Source organism: Drosophila teissieri, chromosome 2L, assembly GCF_016746235.2.
Source record: "Drosophila teissieri strain GT53w chromosome 2L, Prin_Dtei_1.1, whole genome shotgun sequence".
NCBI lineage: Eukaryota > Metazoa > Arthropoda > Insecta > Diptera > Drosophilidae > Drosophila > Drosophila teissieri.
The window spans coordinates 8,544,776-8,566,208 of NC_053029.1; the positions used below are offsets into that span (position 1 = coordinate 8,544,776).

General features: G+C 44.3%; 4 protein-coding genes and 1 long non-coding RNA gene across 10 annotated transcripts; 2 read left to right on the top strand and 3 right to left on the bottom strand.

The window, feature by feature from the left end:
- Window positions 1-778: 778 nt before the first annotated feature.
- On the bottom strand, window positions 779-5,784 carry LOC122611932 (gonadotropin-releasing hormone receptor). 2 transcript variants are annotated; one of them, XM_043785353.1, is made up of 7 exons: window positions 5,623-5,784; window positions 4,113-4,323; window positions 3,100-3,372; window positions 2,865-2,964; window positions 2,242-2,730; window positions 1,845-2,173; window positions 779-1,226 (listed from the first exon to the last, which is right to left on the bottom strand). In XM_043785353.1, exons 2-7 carry the CDS (start codon window positions 4,247-4,249, stop codon window positions 1,187-1,189), a joined length of 1,368 nt encoding a protein of 455 aa, XP_043641288.1. In that variant the 5' UTR covers window positions 4,250-4,323; window positions 5,623-5,784; the 3' UTR covers window positions 779-1,186. The 2 variants fall into 2 exon arrangements, with proteins under 2 accessions (XP_043641288.1, XP_043641289.1); XM_043785354.1 differs by having other exon boundaries at window positions 1,836-2,173.
- Window positions 5,785-7,237: 1,453 nt separating this feature from the next.
- Window positions 7,238-9,005, top strand: LOC122611931 (protein Aatf). The gene is made up of 2 exons (XM_043785352.1): window positions 7,238-8,688; window positions 8,751-9,005. The coding sequence occupies exons 1-2, from the start codon at window positions 7,334-7,336 to the stop codon at window positions 8,851-8,853; spliced, it is 1,458 nt and encodes a 485-aa protein (XP_043641287.1). The 5' UTR covers window positions 7,238-7,333; the 3' UTR covers window positions 8,854-9,005.
- A 318-nt stretch (window positions 9,006-9,323) lies between these two features.
- Window positions 9,324-13,050, bottom strand: LOC122611933 (homer protein homolog 2). The gene is given in 7 exon segments (XM_043785355.1): window positions 9,324-10,561; window positions 10,616-10,750; window positions 10,806-11,072; window positions 11,220-11,298; window positions 11,357-11,793; window positions 11,850-12,138; window positions 12,898-13,050. Coding segments are annotated over 7 exon segments (1,596 nt in total). The 5' UTR covers window positions 12,903-13,050; the 3' UTR covers window positions 9,324-10,177.
- Window positions 13,051-13,701: 651 nt separating this feature from the next.
- LOC122622830 (liprin-alpha-1) lies at window positions 13,702-21,269 on the top strand. 4 transcript variants are annotated; one of them, XM_043801384.1, is made up of 15 exons: window positions 13,702-13,844; window positions 14,579-14,848; window positions 14,910-15,011; window positions 15,601-15,954; window positions 16,027-16,128; window positions 16,195-16,362; window positions 16,420-16,539; window positions 16,962-17,102; window positions 17,668-18,588; window positions 18,679-19,304; window positions 19,368-19,570; window positions 19,625-19,732; window positions 19,819-20,138; window positions 20,197-20,313; window positions 20,372-21,269. In XM_043801384.1, exons 2-15 carry the CDS (start codon window positions 14,600-14,602, stop codon window positions 20,459-20,461), a joined length of 3,621 nt encoding a protein of 1,206 aa, XP_043657319.1. In that variant the 5' UTR covers window positions 13,702-13,844; window positions 14,579-14,599; the 3' UTR covers window positions 20,462-21,269. The 4 variants fall into 4 exon arrangements, with proteins under 4 accessions (XP_043657319.1, XP_043657338.1, XP_043657346.1 ...); XM_043801403.1 differs by having other exon boundaries at window positions 16,962-17,090; XM_043801394.1 differs by having other exon boundaries at window positions 13,710-13,934.
- LOC122622847 lies at window positions 14,901-15,366 on the bottom strand. 2 transcript variants are annotated; one of them, XR_006326342.1, is made up of 3 exons: window positions 15,235-15,366; window positions 15,084-15,159; window positions 14,901-15,031 (listed from the first exon to the last, which is right to left on the bottom strand). It is a non-coding gene; the product is annotated as an uncharacterized LOC122622847 (long non-coding RNA). The 2 variants fall into 2 exon arrangements; XR_006326343.1 differs by having other exon boundaries at window positions 15,084-15,156; window positions 15,235-15,353.
- Window positions 21,270-21,433: the final 164 nt, after the last annotated feature.

Sequence of the window (21,433 nt, forward strand, 5' to 3'; positions counted from 1 at the left end):
CCCCTCGCACTGCAGTTCAGTGCGTATTAATCATAAAATTGTATTATTAACATGTTTATTTTTCGGTCTTCAAGATTCGATTACACGCATTCTTCCTGCTCTGCGTGTGCAGCGCTGAGTGTTTTCTCAGCGAACGTGACTTTGTTGTGCAGTGTAACGAAAGTGAGCCACTTTCTAACACTTTAGGGGGCTGGGGGTTATCTTTGGCATTCAATTGCTCTAAAAAATATTGTCATTTTACGGCTTCGCCGGTTAATTGGGTTATGTGGCTTTGGCCAATGAAGCCGACCAGTCCAGATGCCTTGCACCTGGGAAAAGTGTGGGCGTTGGTGGAATATGGTTTGATTGGAGTGGAGCTGGTCAAGCTTCCGGAAAAATGATTCAAAGGAGAGTGCTTAATAAAGTAAATTTGCATATATACTACCTAATATTAACCAGCTGTCCATTTCCCTTACAAACTAAGTGCAAGTGCTCATCGTTTAATTTCCAACTCAGCACCTCGTTTTAGTGCCAATAACAATATAATTAAAAGTAGTTAAAGGTCAATTCAGCATCTTATCGGCGAAGTAAAACTGGTTTAGCCGCTTATCAAATCAAAAATATTGAATAAATATTAAAGGGTCCGTCGGCGAGTGTATAATTAACGTGGAGGGCTCAAGCCATAAAACAAGTGATTAACGCCAAGTTAACAAAAGTTCCAACAAAAATAAACCGACATTCCGGCCTTTTCCCCCCAAACAAAACAACTCAGCATTCAAGCGGCTGACTTGATGTCTTCTATAATTTTCAAGATCCATTTATTCGATTTCGTTTATAATTATTTGTTATGAATAAATTATTTTAAATTAAGCAATAATCCGACTAACTAGAGTATATCTAACAGTAAGCGGTATTACATCTGAATCGTATTTCCTAGGCGATAGCTTTGTTTACCAAGCATTGGATGGTTCAATACAAAGCGTTTTTCAATCGAATTTTGTATCTTCGCTGCTTTGGCGCTTGTTGACTTGAAAACGATTTAATTTGTCCCTAGCTAAATGCAAATGCGAAAAGAATTTATGATGAAAATTCCGAACTAAGCTGGTTAGCAAATTAAATGCCCTTTGTTCCAAGCCGACTCCTCCAGCTGAACAGTAGCAGATCTCTTGATTGATCCAGTTGCTCTCGGAGCTCCATTTCTGGTTGTCTACTTGACCACACTGGTCATTTCGATGGAGTCGCCACATCTGAAATGATATATTGGTTTAGACTTGACTCTGGCTGATGCTGCGATGTGTTGACGTAAAATGAATTGCGGCTTGGAAATGGGCTTTCAAGTGAGAGATATGATGCAATCCCCCATTAACCCACATGGACTAAGGCTTGGTCTTCTTCGTAATTTAAGATAGGATAAGTAGACTCTCTACGGCTGTTGCATAATTTTTTCTTTAATAGCACTCGATTGCTTGTTACATGATCGCTAATCTCAGATTAATCTTACAATGAAGCTACATTATCATGGAAATTACTAAGTAAAATAATGCTGCAAAAACTACAAGGTGTACAACCATTAAAAACTGGGAAGCCCCAAGTAAAGCTATACAGACTATTAACTATTTACTTTATATATTGCAACACAATTAATTCAGAAGTCAAAGCTATATTGAATCCCTTGCTTTGTGCTAGATGAAACACTAAAACCACAACATAAAACCCAACTTTTTATGGCGAACCTCGGAAAGGAAAAGTGAATTTAAGAAGCGGTTGTAAATCATCTAAATGAAGGATGGGAATGGGAATGGAAATGGGCATGGGCATTTTGGTTTGGCAAGAAGGAAGAAAACGGGTGTAGAGACCGAAATTACTTCTGGTGGATCGGGGATTGATCCTGGCACCTGATGGTGACCGCACTGAGGCAGGAATCGTCGTTGGCCTCGTCGTCACTGGCCAGCGGAGCGATGGATACTGTCAGAGGAGGAGTGGGTGAAACTGTTCCTGCGGCTGCAGCTGAGCCATTGGAATTGGCAGTGCCTTTGAGGCCGACCACATTGGCCAATTTTGTAGTGGCCGATACCGCGGCTGTCATCACCTGGCCACGTCCATTGAGCAGCGAGTTGTTGGTCAACTGCTTTTGCATCAGATGATTGGAGGAGTCCAGGCGATTGGACAGCGAGGTGTGTCTGTTGTTCACCGACTGTAAGGAGGAAAAGTGAATTGTTAATTAGATTCATACTTTCAAACACTGCTTATGGTAGAACCCACCGGGTTATTGTTGTTCATTCGCCCGCGAATGTTGTAGAGCCCGTAGACCAAGGGATTCATACAGGAGTTGGTCGAGGCGAAGATGAACAGCGCCTTGCGGACCAGGGGATTGATCTTGTCCGCGGAGTGCTTGTCCAGCCAGTACCACATGGAGATCGTGTAGTACGGTGTCCAGCAGATGATGAACACGATCACAATCGTGATGGTCATCTTGAGGGTGCGCTTCTTGGCCCTGCTAAGTACGTCATCGTTGGACCGCCGAAACCGTTCGGCGATCACATCCTTGAGGACGCGCTGGCTCTTCCGGTAGATCTCCAGGTAGATGGCTCCGTAGCAGTAGATGAACATGATCAGCGGAAAGGCGTACATGCTGCACATCGAGGCCGCCTGATACAGTTTCTCATCGAAGTCGCTCCTGAACGAGTTGAAGATGACGCACTGAAAGTAGCCGGTAACGGCGGGATGCTCCTCCAGGTGGAAGAGAAAGGCCTGTCGGAGACGGATGACTATTTAGTATCTCTCACTGGCATAAAAGAACTTGTTAAAATATACATCGACAGCCATTCAAAATAGTGCCTAGACTTAAGTAAATCTTATTTTTGTTCCCAATGTTGCACTCTCACCTGGGGAATGCTGCAGACGACAGAGCCCAGCCAGGCACAGGCCAGCATGATGCGTCCCCGGTTGTAGGACCGCTTGAGCGGCTTCAGTATGGCAAAGTATCTGATGGAGACAAGAGCAACCAGGTGGTGAGAGACCGTCGGCCGTCGGCCAGCGGCCATCGATTGACACTTCAAGCGGCCTTATCTGGCTATCAATTTGGTCCATTAGCGACAGTCAGCGACGCGGCGGACTCACCTGTCTAGCGATATGCAGACCATCACGTAGCTGGACAGGTACAGGCCGAAGACGCGGAAGAAGCTCATCAGGCGGCACATCAGGTCCGTGGACAGCCACTGCACCGTCCAGGCCCACACAATCTCCATTGGCATCAGGAGCAGCGTCACCATTAGATCGGCAATGGCCAGATGCATTAGCATGATATCAATCCGCAAGGGACCACGCAGTCGCCGCTTGGTCAGCAGATAGAGCACGGTGCTATTGCCAATTGTTGAGATCACAAACAGTATGCTGATCCAAATGAAAGACCGCATTAGGAACCGGGAACTCAATCGAGCAAGAGGGGAGTGGGGTGTGGGTGCGGGTGCGGGAGAAGGTTCAGAAGCGATTAAATTGGTGAGTGGGAAATTAAAGAAGTTTTCCCGAAGGTGGGTGTCGGCGTGGGTGCCATTAACTGGGTCAACGAAGTGCAGTTGGGAAAGGTAACTTGTTGGTCGGTTCGTACTTTTTTGGTCTCTAGAATATTGCTTGCACACAATCTGGGCAGACGAAATTGATGTCCCTTAAAAGTGGCCATTGTTGTCATAAAAGTGATAAGTGCTAAGTGAATTTTAATAATATTTTCTGTTGGTGAACCGCTCAATTATATTGTTAATTTAGGCCAATTTTGAATAATGTGCTAAGCTAAGCACTTTCTACGCCTTGACTAAGTGATCGACTCACACTTAATCGATTAAACCAATCTCTGGCATTCTAAAAAGTGAACCCAGCAATGATCCGCAAAGTTCAAATTCCAAGTGAAAATGATTAATCTCAGACAGATAGCCAGACACCCGAGGAGAAACCAGAGATGATGACCCCCGTATGATTTATAGGTATTTATGAGGCAGGCAGCGACACCCACACCGCCATATGAATTGATTAGTTTAGACTTGTTACAGATAGTAAAAGTCAAAGTTGATAAGCTGAGTGGTATTCCAATGGAACGTGGGAGGTGATCTTGACGACGAGATTGTAAATGTTCCACTCACCTGTAGACTGTGATGGACAATCGGTGGCCATCGTTGAAGACCATATCCTTGGTCAGGTGAATGGTGCCATTCGTGTCATTCACGTTCGACCAATTACTAAGATCACGATGATCATTTTCTTCAGCAACTTTTGCCATTTTACGAACAGACTAATGAATTGTATCTGAATGTAACTTCATCCAGGCTTTGCCTGAAGGTAACTTCTTTTATTCTAAATAAAAGAAATTAAAATATACAGATACATACTAAGATATTATATCTTGTGTTTTGGGCTTATTGCTTATGTTTACTTAGTTGTATTCATACAGCAGCTTTCGTTTGAATACTTTTGTTTTAATTAAAAAACTGTGTTTTTTTTCATCCACCAAATATGCTAATTATTAAAGTTTTAATTGCGTTCTTATCTTTTGGGTTCGGCTTGGGGGCCTGTCGTTTAATTGTGAAACGCGTACGCTTCTTTTAGACTTTTTGAATGCTTTATTATTGGCGGCACACTGGAGATAGTCCAATATTGAAAACACAAACAAATATTATTCCCTGAGAGATAGTCACTCAATTGATTCGATTGCACTCAGTTTGATAATGAACACTTTTTCGATTGCTTTGGATTTTAGGTTCAAGAACTTGTTTATTGTGTTATTTGGTATGATTATTTACGTTCTGTTTGTTGGCCCCCTTTTATTTCTAGGTGCTAAAGCTGGCAATGACCTTGAACCAAATATTCTCGCGCGGCATTAACGCATTTAAGTTTCCGATTGATAATAAAAATTCCGTTTATGTTGAGCTCCCCGGCTCGGTGTGTTTTCTAGAATTGATACACATATAATAATTATAATGGGGAGCATCTTGCGCTCTCGCTGGCTTATTAATCTGTTAATCAATTGCGCTCAATCGAACCGAAAGTTCACTCAATTGAACAGCAATGGCACAAAAAACTCGGACAAATCGTTCTCACATTAATCCTTCAGTCGAATTGTTTTACGGGTTGTTTGTTTAGACGCGCCGCGTTTGATGCCTTTTGAACTTGCCATTTTAATGTGCTCAAGCAAATGTGATTCAAAATAGAAGGGATTTTGAATGTACGAAAATATGGTCCAAAATACTGTTAAAACCTGAGAAAATTCATTTACTTTGCATTCTGAATCAACTTTAACCTCGCAGACTCCCAAGTTCACCCAGCCAAGTGCTGGAACCCCTCGAAGATTACGGTGAGATTCAACTAGATTGCGCTTGCTAATCGATCGTTGGGTTTGTATATATAGTACCCATTGTAGGCGTAATCTTCGATTACGAGAACGCGTACGTGCTGTTTAAATCACTTTTCCTCTATATACAACTATTATATGTATTTCTTCATTCTGTTTTTCTTCCTTTTTGCGATTTCCGTTTTGTTTTGCGTTTTCTAAACACGCGGGCACACCGTGCACTGCCGTATACTCTAAAGATATGGCCGATCTGAATCTGAGATTTTCGAATGTACCGATGTGAATAAATTGTATATAGCACACACCTCCCAGCAGCGACAAATACACCGTTCCCACTGCCAAACGCCCACGCGCGTAGTTATCGCTATCGTTGATGCGAAAGCTTCTTAACGGCACACGACTCCGACTCCGACTAACGGTACTCCAGATCCACACTCACACCGATCGACGAGCAGGAACTGACTGAACCGATTGCCTGGGATGCTAATGCCGTGTACTCGAAATCTCGGCAGCCACTGATAACCCAGCTGGAAGATGAGCGCATCAAGTGGGAGCTTCGTTCGTTCCGACCATGGAAATACCTGGTCCTTAGCCTCTAGAAATCGTTGCCTACTTCTTGGACAAGGACCGCCCACTTAACTGGTATTCTATGGCTCTGATAGCAGTACAAGCAATGCGAAATACGAAATGTAGGATTTATCTCTGACGCTAAAAGTCGATACGCTTTAAGATCCCAGTTCAAGAGACACCTTATAGTAAGCTTCCTTCGTCCGTGTGGCAAAACACTCCACGATAGTGGTATACCCCTAATGCCGAGTACCGGGTATACAAAGTTAGGTACATTGATAACAGCGGACGACCCCAATAGTCAGTGGATCGCAGATGTGTGTGTTTTTCAGGTCCCGCCCGCATAAATTTCACGATTATCAATGCGTGTACACGACTCAAAGTTCAAACGGTGGTCCGTCTGATCGCCAAATGTTTCGATTCCTTATCTGCCGCATGAGTCGCATCTCAGCCGGCACAAGTAATCAACATGAAATTTCTTATAGGCCTTATCGGTGCGTCGTTCCGAGCTTTCCTTTTCCAAATCGTCGTTGGATCTCACTGGTATGTCCTTTTTTTCGGATGTCGCACCTCTGATCCCGTCGAGCTTTCACTGGTATCTGGCAAGTCCACTGCCAAGGTTCACAATTTAACCTCATGTCGGCTGGGCTAAACGACATTGGACAAAACGCTTCATTAAATTTAATGAGGGCACCGCGACGGACAAAAGGATTTCAAGTTCACGTTCCGGCGCGCACATTTGTATGCTACGAAAGTGGCGTGAGCGCGACCTTATCAAGATGCACCTGGCCCACCTGATAAGATGTCGGTGGGGCGGCTCTAATGAGCGGTCATGCAGAATTTGCAATAACTAATCCGAAATGCACATTCAAGGGCGCTTATTAATTTCGCATTTACGCCAGCACTCAACGCTGGTTTTCGGCAAAAGCCCAAAACTATGCAATGCTTTTATTTCTGTTCGTTTCCCTGACATTCACCATTTATAGGATTTAATAAAAAACTGTTCAGAATTCATAGCAGCTACGACATTAAAATTCTTTTTTTAATTTAGGGTGTTTATGCAAGTAAGTTATTAAAATTTGTCTATATACGCAGAGAAAAGTCTTGATTTATCATTAGGTAAGATATGTAGGCAAAAAACTACTGATAAAATTTAAAAAAAATGTTCTAAAAATTACGGGTGGGAGGAACAAATTGAAATAAATTGTTAGTTAAAAATTCGTATGGAAATTATTTTATTAATATAATATTATATATTTCAAATTTTCGATGAGCAGCAATCGACTAAATTTTGCGTAACGGTCACACTGCTCCGCTCAGAACATCGATAACAGAGTGCCAAACATCGATGGCAGCGAAGCATGCATCGATCTTAATCCATCTCTAACCACCAGTCCATGTGGTAAACTAGGCCTTTCGTTTTGAAATTATAAATGAAACTCTAGCAGAATGCTGCGCAAGTCAAAGAATCAGCCACAAACGGTGGCCGAGAAGGTCAGCAAGCTGCTTGCACATCCGAACGAGAGCGACAGCGCGGAGGACTCGGACTGCGACGTGGCCACCGGGCCCCGTCTGGTGGACTTTGAGGAGGAGGAGTACGACCTGCCGGATGCCCGTAGCACCGACTTTAGGAAGAGGAACGTCAAGCTGCTCTCGGAGCAAAGCGACCGTTACAAGGGGAAGATCAGCAGTCGCAAGGAGTTGGATGAGGATGATGACGATGATGATGATGATGAGCAGGAGTTGTCCTACGAAGAAAGCGATGAGGAGGATGAGGACTTGGCAGACTTTAAACAGAAGTTGAAGGCTGGAGGAGCTGAAGACTCCGAGGAGGAAACTGCTGCTGGACATTCCGAATCTGGCGAAGAAAGTGAAGAGATTGAGAGCAATTTGACGGACTTTAAAAAAAAGTTTGAGGCTGGAGATTTTAAATACGATGAGGAGGAGGATGATGACTCTGAGGAAGACAACAGCCAGGAAAGTGAAGGAGATGACGATGAAGATGAAGAAGCAGAGGACGACACAATTAAACCCTCGGATGTAATGTCCAAAACCAACCATCAAGCTGAAATCCAAAAAGGGCTCGGCGTCCAAAACCAACTGCGCATCTGGGAGCGTCTTCTCGAGCTGAGGATCAACACCCAAAAGTTCACCAGCAAAGCGAATCAGCTCCCTGCACCAGATACTTTAACGAAACTGGCATCGGAGAACGATGAACTTCAGTCGGTGCTAAACGAGGCCCAGGAACGCTCATCCAAGTTACTGCAGCAACTGCTCTCTCTCCAGTCAGCCCTCCACCAGCAAAACTCAGAGATGAAAAAGTCGGTGAAGCGCAAGCAGCCCACAGACGATTCGGGTCCAGCGGTCAAAAAGTTTGGCTCTGTCCTGCAGAGCAATTTCCAACAAATGACCGGGTATCGCAATGAAGTCCTGCTAAAGTGGGACGACCGCACGAAACTCCTGACCCCCGGAGCGGGAGTCAAGCGCAAGTCTTTGCAGGAGGACTACGACATCATCAAAAAGATCGACAGCGCCCTGGCAAACCGAGAAGCGCTCGTGGAGAAGTCTCAGACCCCAAAGAACAATCAGGCGGAGCAGCAGGAAAACGAGCCGGTGCAGCGATTAAAGCACATCTACGACGACAGCGACTTCTACCACCAGCAGCTTCGGGAGCTCATCGAGTACAAGGCCAGTACCTCGTCCAACATGAGCGAGATCACCAAGCAGTTCGTGGAGCTACAGAAACTGCGCCAGAAGATGAAGAAGAAGGTGGACACAAGGGCCAGCAAGGGACGAAAGCTGCGGTACGTAAAGCAGAATATTATATCTGCATGATTTACTGACGAACATTTAAAAATTCTTTTAGATACGTGGTGCACAACAAGCTCATCAACTTCATGGCGCCCAATGAGATTAGCGAATGGACGGAGGCCTCCAAGTCCGAGTTGTATAAATCGTTGTTCGTCTAGATTGTAAAAATTAATATATGAAGTTTTAAATAGGAATAAAATCTATGAAATGTCATTATTGTTAATTGCCATTTAAAAGAATTATATTATAACAATATATTAGAGCACCATACCCCTAGATAATTTGAAATTAAAAGAAAACATATTTCAAATGGTTCTTTATTTTATATATTTATTTATTTATGTATATTTTCATTTGTTATTTACTTTTAACTGCTAAATTTGTATGTTCAACATTTCATTTTCGTTAATTCTTATTTGTTCTCAACTGGGTTATTTATGCAGCAAGTGCATAACAATATGGCTTGAATATAATCGCAAACGTTCGAAATTACCGCTTCATAACCGTTTCGTTCAGCGCGTGTTTGTGTTTCGGAGATTGTGTACTGTTATGTATTCATTTGCTGGCTTGATTCGAGTTGCGTTTTTAATTCGGTTCGATAATTATAAATTAATTTTAATAATTCTTTTTATTATATTATACTAGTTGTCCGCAGACGCACATACTTGACTTTTATTAATTTACTTTGCTAGTCTCGTGAATTACTTGGACTTCAATCCATTTATAAAATGTTCACTTCGTTTATTTTAGTTTTTGTTTTATATTTAATATTGGTTTCTTAGTGAGTTCGTCGTCTAAGTCATTGTTAGTTATGCATACGTTAATTTATATATTTATAAATATCATGTATAATGTTAGTAAATCAGTGCATAACTGCAATAAACGGGAGCATTGTGATGGGGATTTGACGTAGAATGGTTTCGAAATACAATTCAATAAATAAGTTTTTAAATTTTACACCTATGATTTAGAGAATACAAAAGGTTCCTTCTAAAAATACTATAAAAAGTTCGACACATTTACAAAATAATCTTTGTGACATTTGTTCAATAGAAATGCTTGGGTTTTTTCTTTGGGAAATGAGTTTCGGGTTGTATTCGTTAGCAAGCTCTTATTAAAAATTAATTAACAATCAGCTGAAAGTGTATAGAGCACATAATATCATCGTTACATTTACATACTAGAGATAAATGTATATTGCACTTTACTGCGCACGAGAATCAATCAATCTGGACCTACATTAGTGTCACAAGGACTCAAAGAATTTTGACGAAATACTGGGCAGAGGTTTACTTTCAAATCGAGGTAGGGAAACCAAATTAACCAATATTGGTAAAACGAAAGGGTGCGTAGGGATTGGGGAAGTACCATGGCTGACTCTTAGCGCTGTCCTTGTATACAAACTACCAATATAAAGATTACAAAAATGCCACTGAATAAATTCTCTCTAACTGCGATATTGTTTTTTGTTTTTGGATTTCTCTAATTGTTAATAGAATTCTTCAGCAACAGGGGCAGCCCAGTTTTGGTTTTTGATTTGGAAACGAGTATGGTGGCTGTTTTGGCTCCACCAGAGCCGGCTGCAGCAGCTTCCGCAGAGGCAGAGTTGCGCCTGGGAGCCGCCTGCCGCTGATGGAGCTCTTGGAGCATAGCCGAATGCTTGTCCAAGGCCTTCAGCTGGGTTGTGTTTTGGGTCTCGTAAAGCGACGACTGCAGCTGAGTGTGTATCGAGGTGACGTTGGAGAGCGTACTCTCGGCCTCCGCGGTTGGAAAGTTGCTTAAATAACGTTTACTTGTCGTGCTTCCTGTTGTTGTCGATGATGTCGTTGTAGTATTAATCATTGTAGTCTGTTCCTGCACTGAAACCTGTAAGGAACGTCAATTATCGAGTCGAAACTCGAAAAGCAATGTGCCGCCTACCTTTCGCACAAACGCCAACTCTGTGTCTCAAGTGCACTTGGCAAGTTGTATAATACTCTCCATATCCTTCTGCACCCCATACATCTCCGAAAGATGCTTTGCAAACACACCATTTAACTCACTCAACTTTGCCAGCTAAAACAGAGTTTCATTAACAAATATCCCAACATGAATGTTGCGCGTTACCCACCGTTTGGTCATTGGACTTTTCGCGTAGGCTAATATTGGCCGACTTAAGCTCAATTTCCTGTTGCATAAGTTCCTTCTGCAGTTGTTCTGTCCGCGCCTTAAGCGTAGCCACCTCGCGACGCAATTCGTCCTCTGTGACGCCTCCTCCGGCTGCAGCCACACCACCGCCGCCCACGCAAAGCTGTTCCATATCTCGTTTGAGGCGAATATTCTCCTCCTTGTAAGTGTGCAGCTGGCGCTTCCATTCGTCTACATTGGCAGTTGATTCCTTAAGAGTAGAAAGTAAAAGACGATCAGTAAAATCAACAATATGTCCGTACCAGACTTTATATTATAGACTAAATTGAAATCTTAAGCGCGATTGCAATCGAATAAGCATACATTTTTTCCTACATTACATTTTCACATTGCTTACCTGAAGAGCACTAGTCAGCCGTATATTGTTGTTCTTCAAGGTAGCCAGCTCGATTTCCCATTTCTTGGCATTGGCGCAGCTGAAAAGAAGGCAAAGCATTAATGCCTTGAGCCAATGATGGTCATTGCGTTCCTCACCTTTGTGCCAGGGCCATTTTCAGACGCTCGTTCTCATACTTAAGCTGCTGCTCGGCAGTGGCGCCAGCTCCAGGACCCGTGTGCATGCCCACAATGCTCCCTCCAGACGAAATGGTCACTCCACCGCCACCAGTTACGCCCGAAGTTGGCTGGGGCGAGGGCGTGGCCGATCCGATGTCCGCCTTGACATCGCTGGTATTGAGAAGCTTGTGGGAAGGACTGTCCGGATTGGCGTTCTGGGTATTCGTGTTGCTCATGTTGGGTGGCTCCACTGTATGCGGGTCGATGGCTGTGTTGTCGTTCTGCATGGAGCCCACAGCTCTCCCGGAAATGGGGGACGTGTTGGCCGAGGTGGTGGGTGTGACGGCATTCGATCCGTTGGCCGATTTCATGGCATTCTTGGTGGCCTCTTTCACCTCCTGGAACTTCTCTACAAACTGTAAGGTGAGGCGATTAGTAAATTAATATATGGGTACGAATCATTGCCACTCACCTTGGTCAATTCCGCCTCTGAGGCGAATCCCAAACCGTACACCGTGTTTGCCCGCACATCGCTCCACTGGCCAAATTTCTGGGATGTCTGGGTGAAGGTCATGTTGGGCGTGATCGTCGAATTTATCACCGCCTTGGTGCCCTCGACACTGATGATGCGGTACAGATTTCGCGAGCTGTCATAGAAGAAACTCACGTTGACCGCCTTCATGCTGGCCGTGATCCAGGTGCGCTTCGTCTTCGGATCGATGTGGAAGACGTGCGCCTGGCAGGTGAAAATCGGTTGTTCGCTAAGGGTCATAAAGGGATTAAAGCAACAGGAGTGTGATTAATTAAAAATTCCATTTAGATGAGGCCACAAATGGTGCTCCTTTGCTTGTGTGTGCACCTATGCGAGTTGTAAACTATGCCGAGGCATTCTTTCACTGTTGTTTCATAGTCAACAGGCAGGGAATTATGCATTAATAATTTGTAAGTAGTAATTAGTAGTAACCCCGTGATATTTTAGCACTGAAAAAGGTTTCACTTTTACGAAGTATGTAGACATATTTGTTTCACAAAATTCGGATTGATATAATGGCACTTCTTTAAGAGCACAGAACTCCCATCAAATCAATTCGTGGGGGTCTCCAGTGCCTTCATATATATATCTTATCTATTACCTATCCGCCGACATCGTCCGCTGAGCTGTATATCTTGTGTCTTCCCGTTATCGCTGGCGACTGTCGACCGCCGACTAAATTGCATTATGTGCTAAGCCTTTTCCGCAGCCTTGCTTGTGATTTTTGATTCTCGGGCGGAAAACACACACGCACACCTGCAGGGTCGCACACACCTGCACACCCACACATGTAATTGGGCTGCCCACGCGTGTGCGTGTGTAGGTGTATGTTTGTGTACATATATGTATGTATTTACGCCGCCCGCTACACACAGAACACCAGCAACAACAACAACATAGAGGGGAGATGTCAGCTCGTTCGGCGTCGATTTTTCCCACGGCAAAAACTGCAGGTTTAGGCCGGTTTGGCCGCGCCCATCGGTCTTACCCCATTGTATTCGTTCGTTGGCGCTGGCTGAGTGTTTCGGCAGCAGTTTTAACCAATGATAGTCGCTTTTACTGATGAATTTCACGTTTAAAAAAAATAAAACACAAATGTCTAGAGCTGGAACCAAAATCGATGTTTGTATGACGCTATCGATGTTTCTACTGGCTCAGCAGCATCGATGATTTACTTGCATGTATCGATAACTCATGGGTTCCCCTTAATTATAGTGAATTTATCGAATAATTTAATCGTTCAAAGGAGAATTGCAAATGAATAAGGTTAAATTTACTATAATTAAGTTATTTTGTCTACAAGTAACTACAATTGAGGAACGTATTTGCAACCCTGAACATTCAGGTTATCAAGAACATCTTCAGTTGTCAATATTAAGCTTTTAAATATATTTTTCAAATAAATCTAGGTGTTTTTTTTTTTCTATGCAGTAGTTAAAGAATACTGTTATATTTAAGTGATAAGCTATTTGGACAGTCTCCGTGTGCGCCAAACTGTAGTTTAAATATTTTATTGATATTGAAAATTTGGTGCGGGGTGGCAGCATAAGTTTCTGTACACATTTTCTAAGGCCTTGCCGATAGGTCGAATGGCAACTCCTGATCGCGATGTCGGCAAGAGTTTTTGCATATAATTTAGCTGTGAACTTAAAACGCTACACAATTACTTCAAAACACCACATTTTACTTCAATGCGAAATTGCACTCATGAAATTTTACATTAAATTTAGGATTTTTTTTAGTGAAATACCAGGGCTGGTCGAAAGATTTTAGCCGTTTTGCCATCTGGTAACACTGACCAGTTTCTCATCGTAAAAAAACCCATTTGGAATTCGGTTTATTTAATTAAAAGCAGGCGGGAGACCTATGCAAAGGGCAAAAAGCAGCCAGAGTTGTTGTTGCTGCTGCTGCCCAGCCGCCGTGCGATCGATCGGGGTACGTTTTTCGGCGGAACGTGGAGTACAGAGCGATTTTCACGCAGCCTTTTTTTTCACACGAACGCCGTCCCCCAAACCGAATTTTCAGGTGAAAAAGTCGTTTGAACGCAAGAAAAAGCGGTGTAAGCTCGCACCTGCTGCTCGTTTAACCCTGTTTCGGGCATTTGTGGTTGCAAAATAAGACAGCGACACACCTAGGCACAAAAAATATGCCAGTTATGCGAAAGAGAAAAAGTGCTGTGCCTGTGTGCGTGTGCTTGTGAGTGTGTATGCCGTGCATGTGCCCCCGCCTGCGCCTGTGTGCGTGTGTGTTGGTGTAGAAAACTTGTTATCAATGCGGCGCCTATGATAAGTCTCATTAGACATGTTTCTCCCACTATGTTAGGCATTCCAATTGGAATGGCTAGAGAACACATGTGTGTGTGTGTGTAGTTAAATAGCCGGACTCCACTGGCACACATTCACGTTTTTATAGAATGGAGTAGGCTTAGCCTACTTTATAACTACAATTTATTTAAAACATCTGAATATTATATATCATTAAGATCTTCAGTATCTCCCATATGCGGAATTACAAACAATGATTCAATCACCCCAATTATCTTTTAATCGTTTTGTAGACTAAAATCATAGTATAGCATAGATTGATAGTACATATAAAAAAAAGTAAGGTCTGTACATAAGGATTCCTCTCTATACCCTTCTCTCTTTATCTCTATCTCCCTCGCATAGTCTGGCGGCCCCAACTAAATAATGTGGAACATGATGTGCGACGTAATGCCCACGATATCCGAGGATAGCATCTCGCAGCGCTCCTCGCAGTTCAGCGGGGAGGACGCAAACTTCGAGCAGCTTATGGTCTCCATGTTGGACGAGAGGGATAAGCTGATGGACAGCCTGAGGGAGGCGCAGGAGCGGCTTGGGGAGACGGAGAACAAGCTGCATGACGTCGAGAAGGAGCGGGACAGCCTGCAGCGCCAGATAAACGCCAATCTGCCGCAAGTAAGTGGTCTGCGCATCCTGATCCCTCAGTTTATCTCAACCTCTTTCTTGATCCTTCCAGGAGTTTGCCACTCTAACCAAGGAACTTACGCAGGCGCGGGAAACCCTTTTGGAACGAGACGAGGAGATCGGGGAACTCAAGGCGGAGCGGAATAATACCAGGGTAAGTGTTCAGGGAAATCGCTATAAGCAACATGGTAATCAGATCTTAGGATATTTATGGTGGTGCCCTTACTTCCGTTCTTCAAATTTTCAGTACTGAGCCAGTTTGGGTAGATTTTAAAAATATATATGCTAGACTAATTAGTCTGCTAATTAAGTATTGTATTCAGAAATAAATGACAAAGTTGTTGTTATTCTAACAAGAAACAGTTGTAGGTACTTACTTTTGCGAAAGTTTAGTCATATATACCGGTAACAATTCAAATGTATTCACTCTTATAGTTTACTTTGTTCGTCTCCATATTCTTTTCGAACATGGCTTGTCTATTTGTTTATTTATCAGTGACTATACAAACATTTGTAACGCCTGTTTTGGCGTTTTGCAGTAACAGTTATTATGTATTTATTAGTACTTTCCACTTCATTAAATATCAAGAAAATTGTTTTAATCTAAATTTGTACGGTCTTTATACAGAGGTAATTGTACTTTTCGCGGTGATGATTTTCTCAGTTTTAAATAGAAAATCTGACCGTCGGTTACTGCATTAAATATTAGAAGAAATTGCACTGATCTAACTTGACTTTTCCAGCTTCTCCTCGAACATCTGGAGTGCTTGGTGTCCCGCCACGAGCGTTCCCTGCGAATGACTGTTGTGAAGCGACAGGCTGCCGCCCAGAGCGGCGTCTCCAGCGAGGTGGAAGTGCTTAAGGCGCTGAAGTCGCTGTTCGAGCACCACAAGGCGCTGGACGAGAAGGTACGCGAGCGGTTGCGGTTGTCCATTGAGAAGAACAACATGATGGAGGAGGAACTGAGCTCCGCCAAGGAGGAACTGGCCCAGTACAAGGCGGGCGTGGTGCCAGCTGGCGTGGGCAGTGGCAGCGGAGCGGGGAGTGCCACAACCACCGCTGGAGGTGGGGGCGCAGAGAACGGGCTCAAAGAGAAGGTGCGTTGCCCATTTGAAATGCAGTCAACCATGTCCGGTTTTTAATGCCTCTTATTTATTGCAATACCTTAGATGGCGGGCGTGGGCGGATCTGGTGGCGTTAATGGCGAGGCAAATGAGCTGAACGACTACGCAGCCAAAACCCACGAGCTGCAAACCATCATCGAGAAGCAGGTGAAGATCGCGGAGCGGCTCCTAGTCTGCGTATGGTGAACACTTTTTAAAACCCTTTTTTTTTAGACCTCGGAACTTTCGCAATGGCAGCGACGTGTTTCTGATCTGAACAACAAGATCAGTGAGCTTGAGGAGAATATGTCGCGAGTGCAAAAGGAACACTGCAAGGCCCAAGACCAGTGTGCCAAGCTGCAGCGTGATCTGCGCGAAAATGTGGCCCAGAAGGAGGATCAGGTGAGTGAATAATACTGATAACATGTTTGTGGCATTTATTAATATGTTCATATTCAGGAGGAGCGCATTACCACATTGGAAAAGCGATACCTGAATGCTCAGAGGGAGTCAACGTCGTTGCACGATCTCAACGAGAAACTCGAGCAGGAACTCAGGCATAAGGAGGCGCAGCTCAAGGTGGGTTTAAGAAAATTATAACAAAGCTTATGGTGAAGGCAGGCATCCATATCTTACATTTATTCTTAATGAACGATTTTTTGATTATATTTCGATGAGAATCCATTTATGTTACCTTACTACAAAGTAATTTCCAATTGAGTAGCAGATAAATACATCGCTAGTGTACTCGAATGATTAAATTAAATAAGCTGCAAAATCTCGTTGAAAACGTACATCATCTGCGATATTTTGTAAAAAATCGATCCACTCTACTTTTAAATGTGCCCTAGCCTGCTCTTTCATTAAGCTCCCCTTAAGCGTGACTAATCAATTGCATTTACATACGCAACTATTCCCCCCGACAACTAATCGAACACACCCGCCCCAAACACGAACCACATCGAATCCATGCCACATGATCAATGCCGAATCCGAATCAGCTGCACGAGGAGAAGATCGGGGCCATCGAGGAGAAGCTGGAGCTCTCCGAACAGAAGCTCGCCCAGCACGCCAAGCTGCAGCCTGACATGGAGGAGCAGCTGAAGGCACGCATGGAGGCATTGACTAAGGTAGGAAACAAGGTATGCACTCGAACTAATATGCGCGCCGGACAGGTTCCATATGACAAGTATCAACAATTATTATCCCGTACAACTTTTACTCTGTTTTGTGTAATGTTCTTATCTTTTGCGTACTTTCTGCCACAAGAAACCACCAACAACTTGAACAACAGATCTATTTCTATGTACTATACCTAACATTTCTATTTCTGTACTGCACCAGAACTTTCTACTCTAACGCACCCGAATCCAAATCAAAATCAGACCTAACAATTCTCTCAGTATACCAATTACAAAGGTTTCCTCGTATCTCATATAATGTGGTTATAATTTGTAGTAGATATAAATGCACGATTTGATACGTTCTTAACATTCATCTCCTATATCATTCTTACTTTCTTTTAAACAGTTCAATTGTTTGATTTTTCATTGTTTTTTGAATGTAATGGGTACTTAGCAGTTGGTATACAAGAGAATTTACTCACTATTAGCTTTCATTACTAAAACCCGAACTAACATCTTCCTCCGCCACTGATTAAACCTTGTGGACAAGTTCATTAAACTCGCTGGCTGAAACCATTTGCAGGCTCAAGAAAGACACGGTTCTGCTGAAGACCGCATCCGGGGACTGGAGACGAACCTCGACGAGAAGACCAACGAGGTGGTAAGACTGAACCAGCGTCTGAAGATGAACGAGGAGCACAACCTACGGCTATCCTCCACGGTGGACAAGCTGCTCTCGGAGTCAAACGAGCGGCTGCAGGTGCACCTGAAGGAGCGCATGCATGCCCTGGACGAGAAGAACGCCCTTACCCAGGAGCTGGAGAAGGCGCGTAAGGTGGCCGAAGAGCTTCACCACGAGAAGAGCGAGATTATGAAAGAGCTTTCAAAGACGCGCCTGGAGATCGAGAACTTCAAGCGCCAGCTGCTGCAGCAGGAGATTGCCTACAATATCCAGCAAACAGAGGCGCTCACTCGGAGCCTTTCGCCCAGTAGCGTAGTGGATCCCAGTGGCGCCTTCAGCCGAAGCAACTCGCACGCCAGCTTTGAGACGCACTCTCTGCGCCGCCAGAGCAAACAGCGCCTGTCCGAGGAAAATGCCTTGGTCCGCTCCATGGCCGAGCAGGAGTGGGAAAAGATGCAACAGGCGGCGCATGCTCAGCAGCAGGCCTACGAGCTGGCCAACGCTGCGGACTGCGATGACGCTGACGTCCTTTACGCAGCGGCCACGGCGGACATGATGTCTCCGTCGGGCCACACAGACGCCCAGACGTTGGCCATGATGCTGCAGGAACAGTTGGACGCCATTAACAATGAGATTCGGCTGATCCAGGAGGAAAAGCAGTCAACAGAGGCGCGTGCCGAGGAGCTGGAGTCACGTGTCGGCAGTCTGGAGCACGTCAACCTGCTGGCTCGCGGTCGCTCCATGGACAGGCAGAGTCCGCCAATGAGTGGCCGGAGCACGCCCAACAGTCCGCAGCGTGATTTCATGCAGAAATATCACACGGTGAGTGGCTTACGATATCTCGACTAAGGAAAAAATAATGAATAATAATGACGCTCTATAAAAACTAAAAACTTTTGCTTTCATTAACAGCTCAACTTGCCCGTGCTGTCCAGCGATGCCTCTCGCGAAGAGCTCCATGGCGGCATGTCCACTACAGGTGATTCGAGTTCCGGAGGAGCGGCCTCTCCACTGACTGCCCGCTCAATGCGCCTGGAACGAGTGGCCCAGGCCTTGGCTCACAGCCAGGAGGAACTAAGGCGGCGATCCATTGGTCTTAATCCCAATGCCCCGGTGGCGCCCAACCACACTGGCGGTCACATGCCCCTGAGCAGCCACAGTTACGGGCTGTCGCCGCTTAGCTCTCGCTACGGCAGCCAGGAGTCACTGCGGCACTACAACACAATGGGATCTATGTCCATGCTGCAGACACCTACTTCGGGCGTATCCAGGGAAGCGGCAGCTGCTGCTGTCCAGAAGAAGAAGGGCATTAAGTCCTCATTGGGAAGGTTCTTTAGCAAAAAGGAGAAGGTCAAGGGAGTGAAGGATACGCTGCCTGATGGCTCGCCCAGCATGATGTCCATTGGCAACCTGTCGATTGGTCTGAGCGAGGTGGACTCCAACTACGATGCCATGAGCATGACTGGCGGAATGATGCCCCGCATTGCCAGCTCCCAGGGATCCAAAATCAGCAGCGTTGACTACGGCCGGCAGAAGAAGTGAGAACTTTACATATAATTCACAATTTGCAGTGTTTGATTACTATTTCATTTACTTACTAGGGAGCACGACTACCGCAATGACTTGCTGGGGGAGGCCATGAAGGCGGGCACTCCGTTTGCCCTGTGGAATGGCCCCACCATAGTCGCCTGGTTGGAACTGTGGGTGGGCATGCCAGCCTGGTATGTGGCCGCCTGTCGAGCCAATGTCAAGTCTGGGGCCATCATGAGTGCATTGAGCGACACGGAAATTCAGCGGGAGATTGGTAAGTCTCTGGTTCTTATTGTTGCTTCTTCTGGCTAACTTATTTGTTCGACAGGCATCAGCAATCCCTTGCACAGGCTCAAGCTTCGCCTGGCCATTCAGGAAATGGTTTCACTGACCTCTCCCTCGGCGCCACAAACCTCTCGCACCACTCTGGCATTTGGTAAGCTCTCATATAGTGTTTACTTCAATTTCGGTAACCATAATGCTCCTAAACATACTTAAATAATTGTCATTATTCTTGCATAGGCGATATGAACCATGAGTGGATCGGCAACTACTGGTTGCCAGGCCTTGGCCTGCCCCAGTATCGCACAACCTTCATGGAGTGTCTGGTGGATGCCCGGATGCTGGACCACCTCACCAAAAAGGACTTGCGTGGTCAGCTCAAAATGGTGGATAGTTTCCATCGCACCAGCCTGCAGTACGGCATATCGATGCTCAAGCGCCTTAACTACGATCGCACAGAGTTGGAGCACAGGCGCAAGATGAGTGAAAACGGCCTGTGTGATGTACTAGTCTGGAGCAACGAGAGAGTCATCCGGTGGGTGGGTAGCATCGGATTGAAGGTGAGTGTGTCAGCCAAATATAAAAAATGAGGATGAAATTAACAACTCTACTTTAAAGGAATATGCCAATAACTTGCTCGAATCGGGAGTGCATGGAGGATTGATGGCCCTGGACGAGGGTTTCGATGCGAATGCCATGGGCTTGGCCCTTCAAATACCCACACAAAATGCTCAGGTGAGCCCACTAAACAACAATTCTCTGATTAAGTGATTAATTGTCATTTTTCGCATAGGCTCGCCAAATACTCGATACGGAGTTTAATAATCTGCTGCAGATTGCCACAGATCGCAGGCCGGAGAACGAGCAGCGCAGTGCTTCCTGATGCAGCTACAGTCCGCCCACGTCCTCGGTGGATGAGTGAGCAAGAGCCAAGGGGCAGGACAGACAACAAAAGGCAACTTACAACAATAAGAAAGTAAAGACCAGAGGCAACGTTTCCTAAACAGCAACAGTAACGACAAGCAGAACTAGAAGAGATGGATATGAATGCTAGCTAGCAGTAACTAAGTCACAAAAACTCTAACAAGAAAGACGCAACGCAAGAGACTCCCCAGTATGATGCACGTCTAATCCACATATTTAATATATATAAATACACGCATAGTCACATAATCCATAACAAGACAATGTATACAAGACATAGCACATACTCTACATAGGGCATACGTAGTTGCATTGACGCCAAGTCGCTGCCGCTGCCAGGCGTGTACAAGTTTTAGAAGCTAATCAGTTTTCGATTGTAAAATTATTATTGTATTTTTTTATATAGTGTAATTGGGCTTGCAATAGACTAACAGTATTTTGTTTTAGATGATGCAGAGGTGGAAAGAGATGACAGCGTGCTTCGAACCAAATTTGTAACCAAACTTGTTTGTTATATAATTTTTATGGCATTTGTACAGTTATTAATTTAATCCAATTTTAATTTCTTTTAAATTAAAACAACTAACATACGCTTTACATATGACATTATCATGTTTCTGTTTAGGTTTTTGTAGAAGGCAGAGACGGCGTACCAATTGAGTTTATAAACTGAACAACATGCACAACAATCAGGCATACATATATAGAGTAAAAGCTGCATATATATACGATTTATACATTATAATAAATCAAATAATTAAACATTATGAAGCATACGTGTAACTAACAAGAAAGTATTAAATGTGAAGTAAACAAAGGGGAAGGGAAGTTGTAGAAGTCGCAAGCGCCCATTGAAATCAACTATTTACATAATAACATATACGAGATCATTTAGTAATCGACAAAGCTTTAAAGGCGAACTAAACCTAAA

Coding starts and splice junctions, on each gene's coding strand:
- LOC122611932 (XM_043785353.1), bottom strand. CDS start 4,249: ATGGCAAAAGTTGCTGAAGAAAATGATCATCGTGATCTTAGTAATTGG. Junction 3,373..4,112: donor TTGTCCATCACAGTCTACAG/GTGAGTGGAACA, acceptor CATTTGGATCAG/CATACTGTTTGTGATCTCAA. Junction 2,965..3,099: donor GTCTGCATATCGCTAGACAG/GTGAGTCCGCCG, acceptor TGTCTCCATCAG/ATACTTTGCCATACTGAAGC.
- LOC122611931 (XM_043785352.1), top strand. CDS start 7,334: ATGCTGCGCAAGTCAAAGAATCAGCCACAAACGGTGGCCGAGAAGGTC. Junction 8,689..8,750: donor AGCAAGGGACGAAAGCTGCG/GTACGTAAAGCA, acceptor AAATTCTTTTAG/ATACGTGGTGCACAACAAGC.
- LOC122622830 (XM_043801384.1), top strand. CDS start 14,600: ATGTGGAACATGATGTGCGACGTAATGCCCACGATATCCGAGGATAGC. Junction 14,849..14,909: donor TAAACGCCAATCTGCCGCAA/GTAAGTGGTCTG, acceptor TGATCCTTCCAG/GAGTTTGCCACTCTAACCAA. Junction 19,305..19,367: donor GACTACGGCCGGCAGAAGAA/GTGAGAACTTTA, acceptor TTTACTTACTAG/GGAGCACGACTACCGCAATG.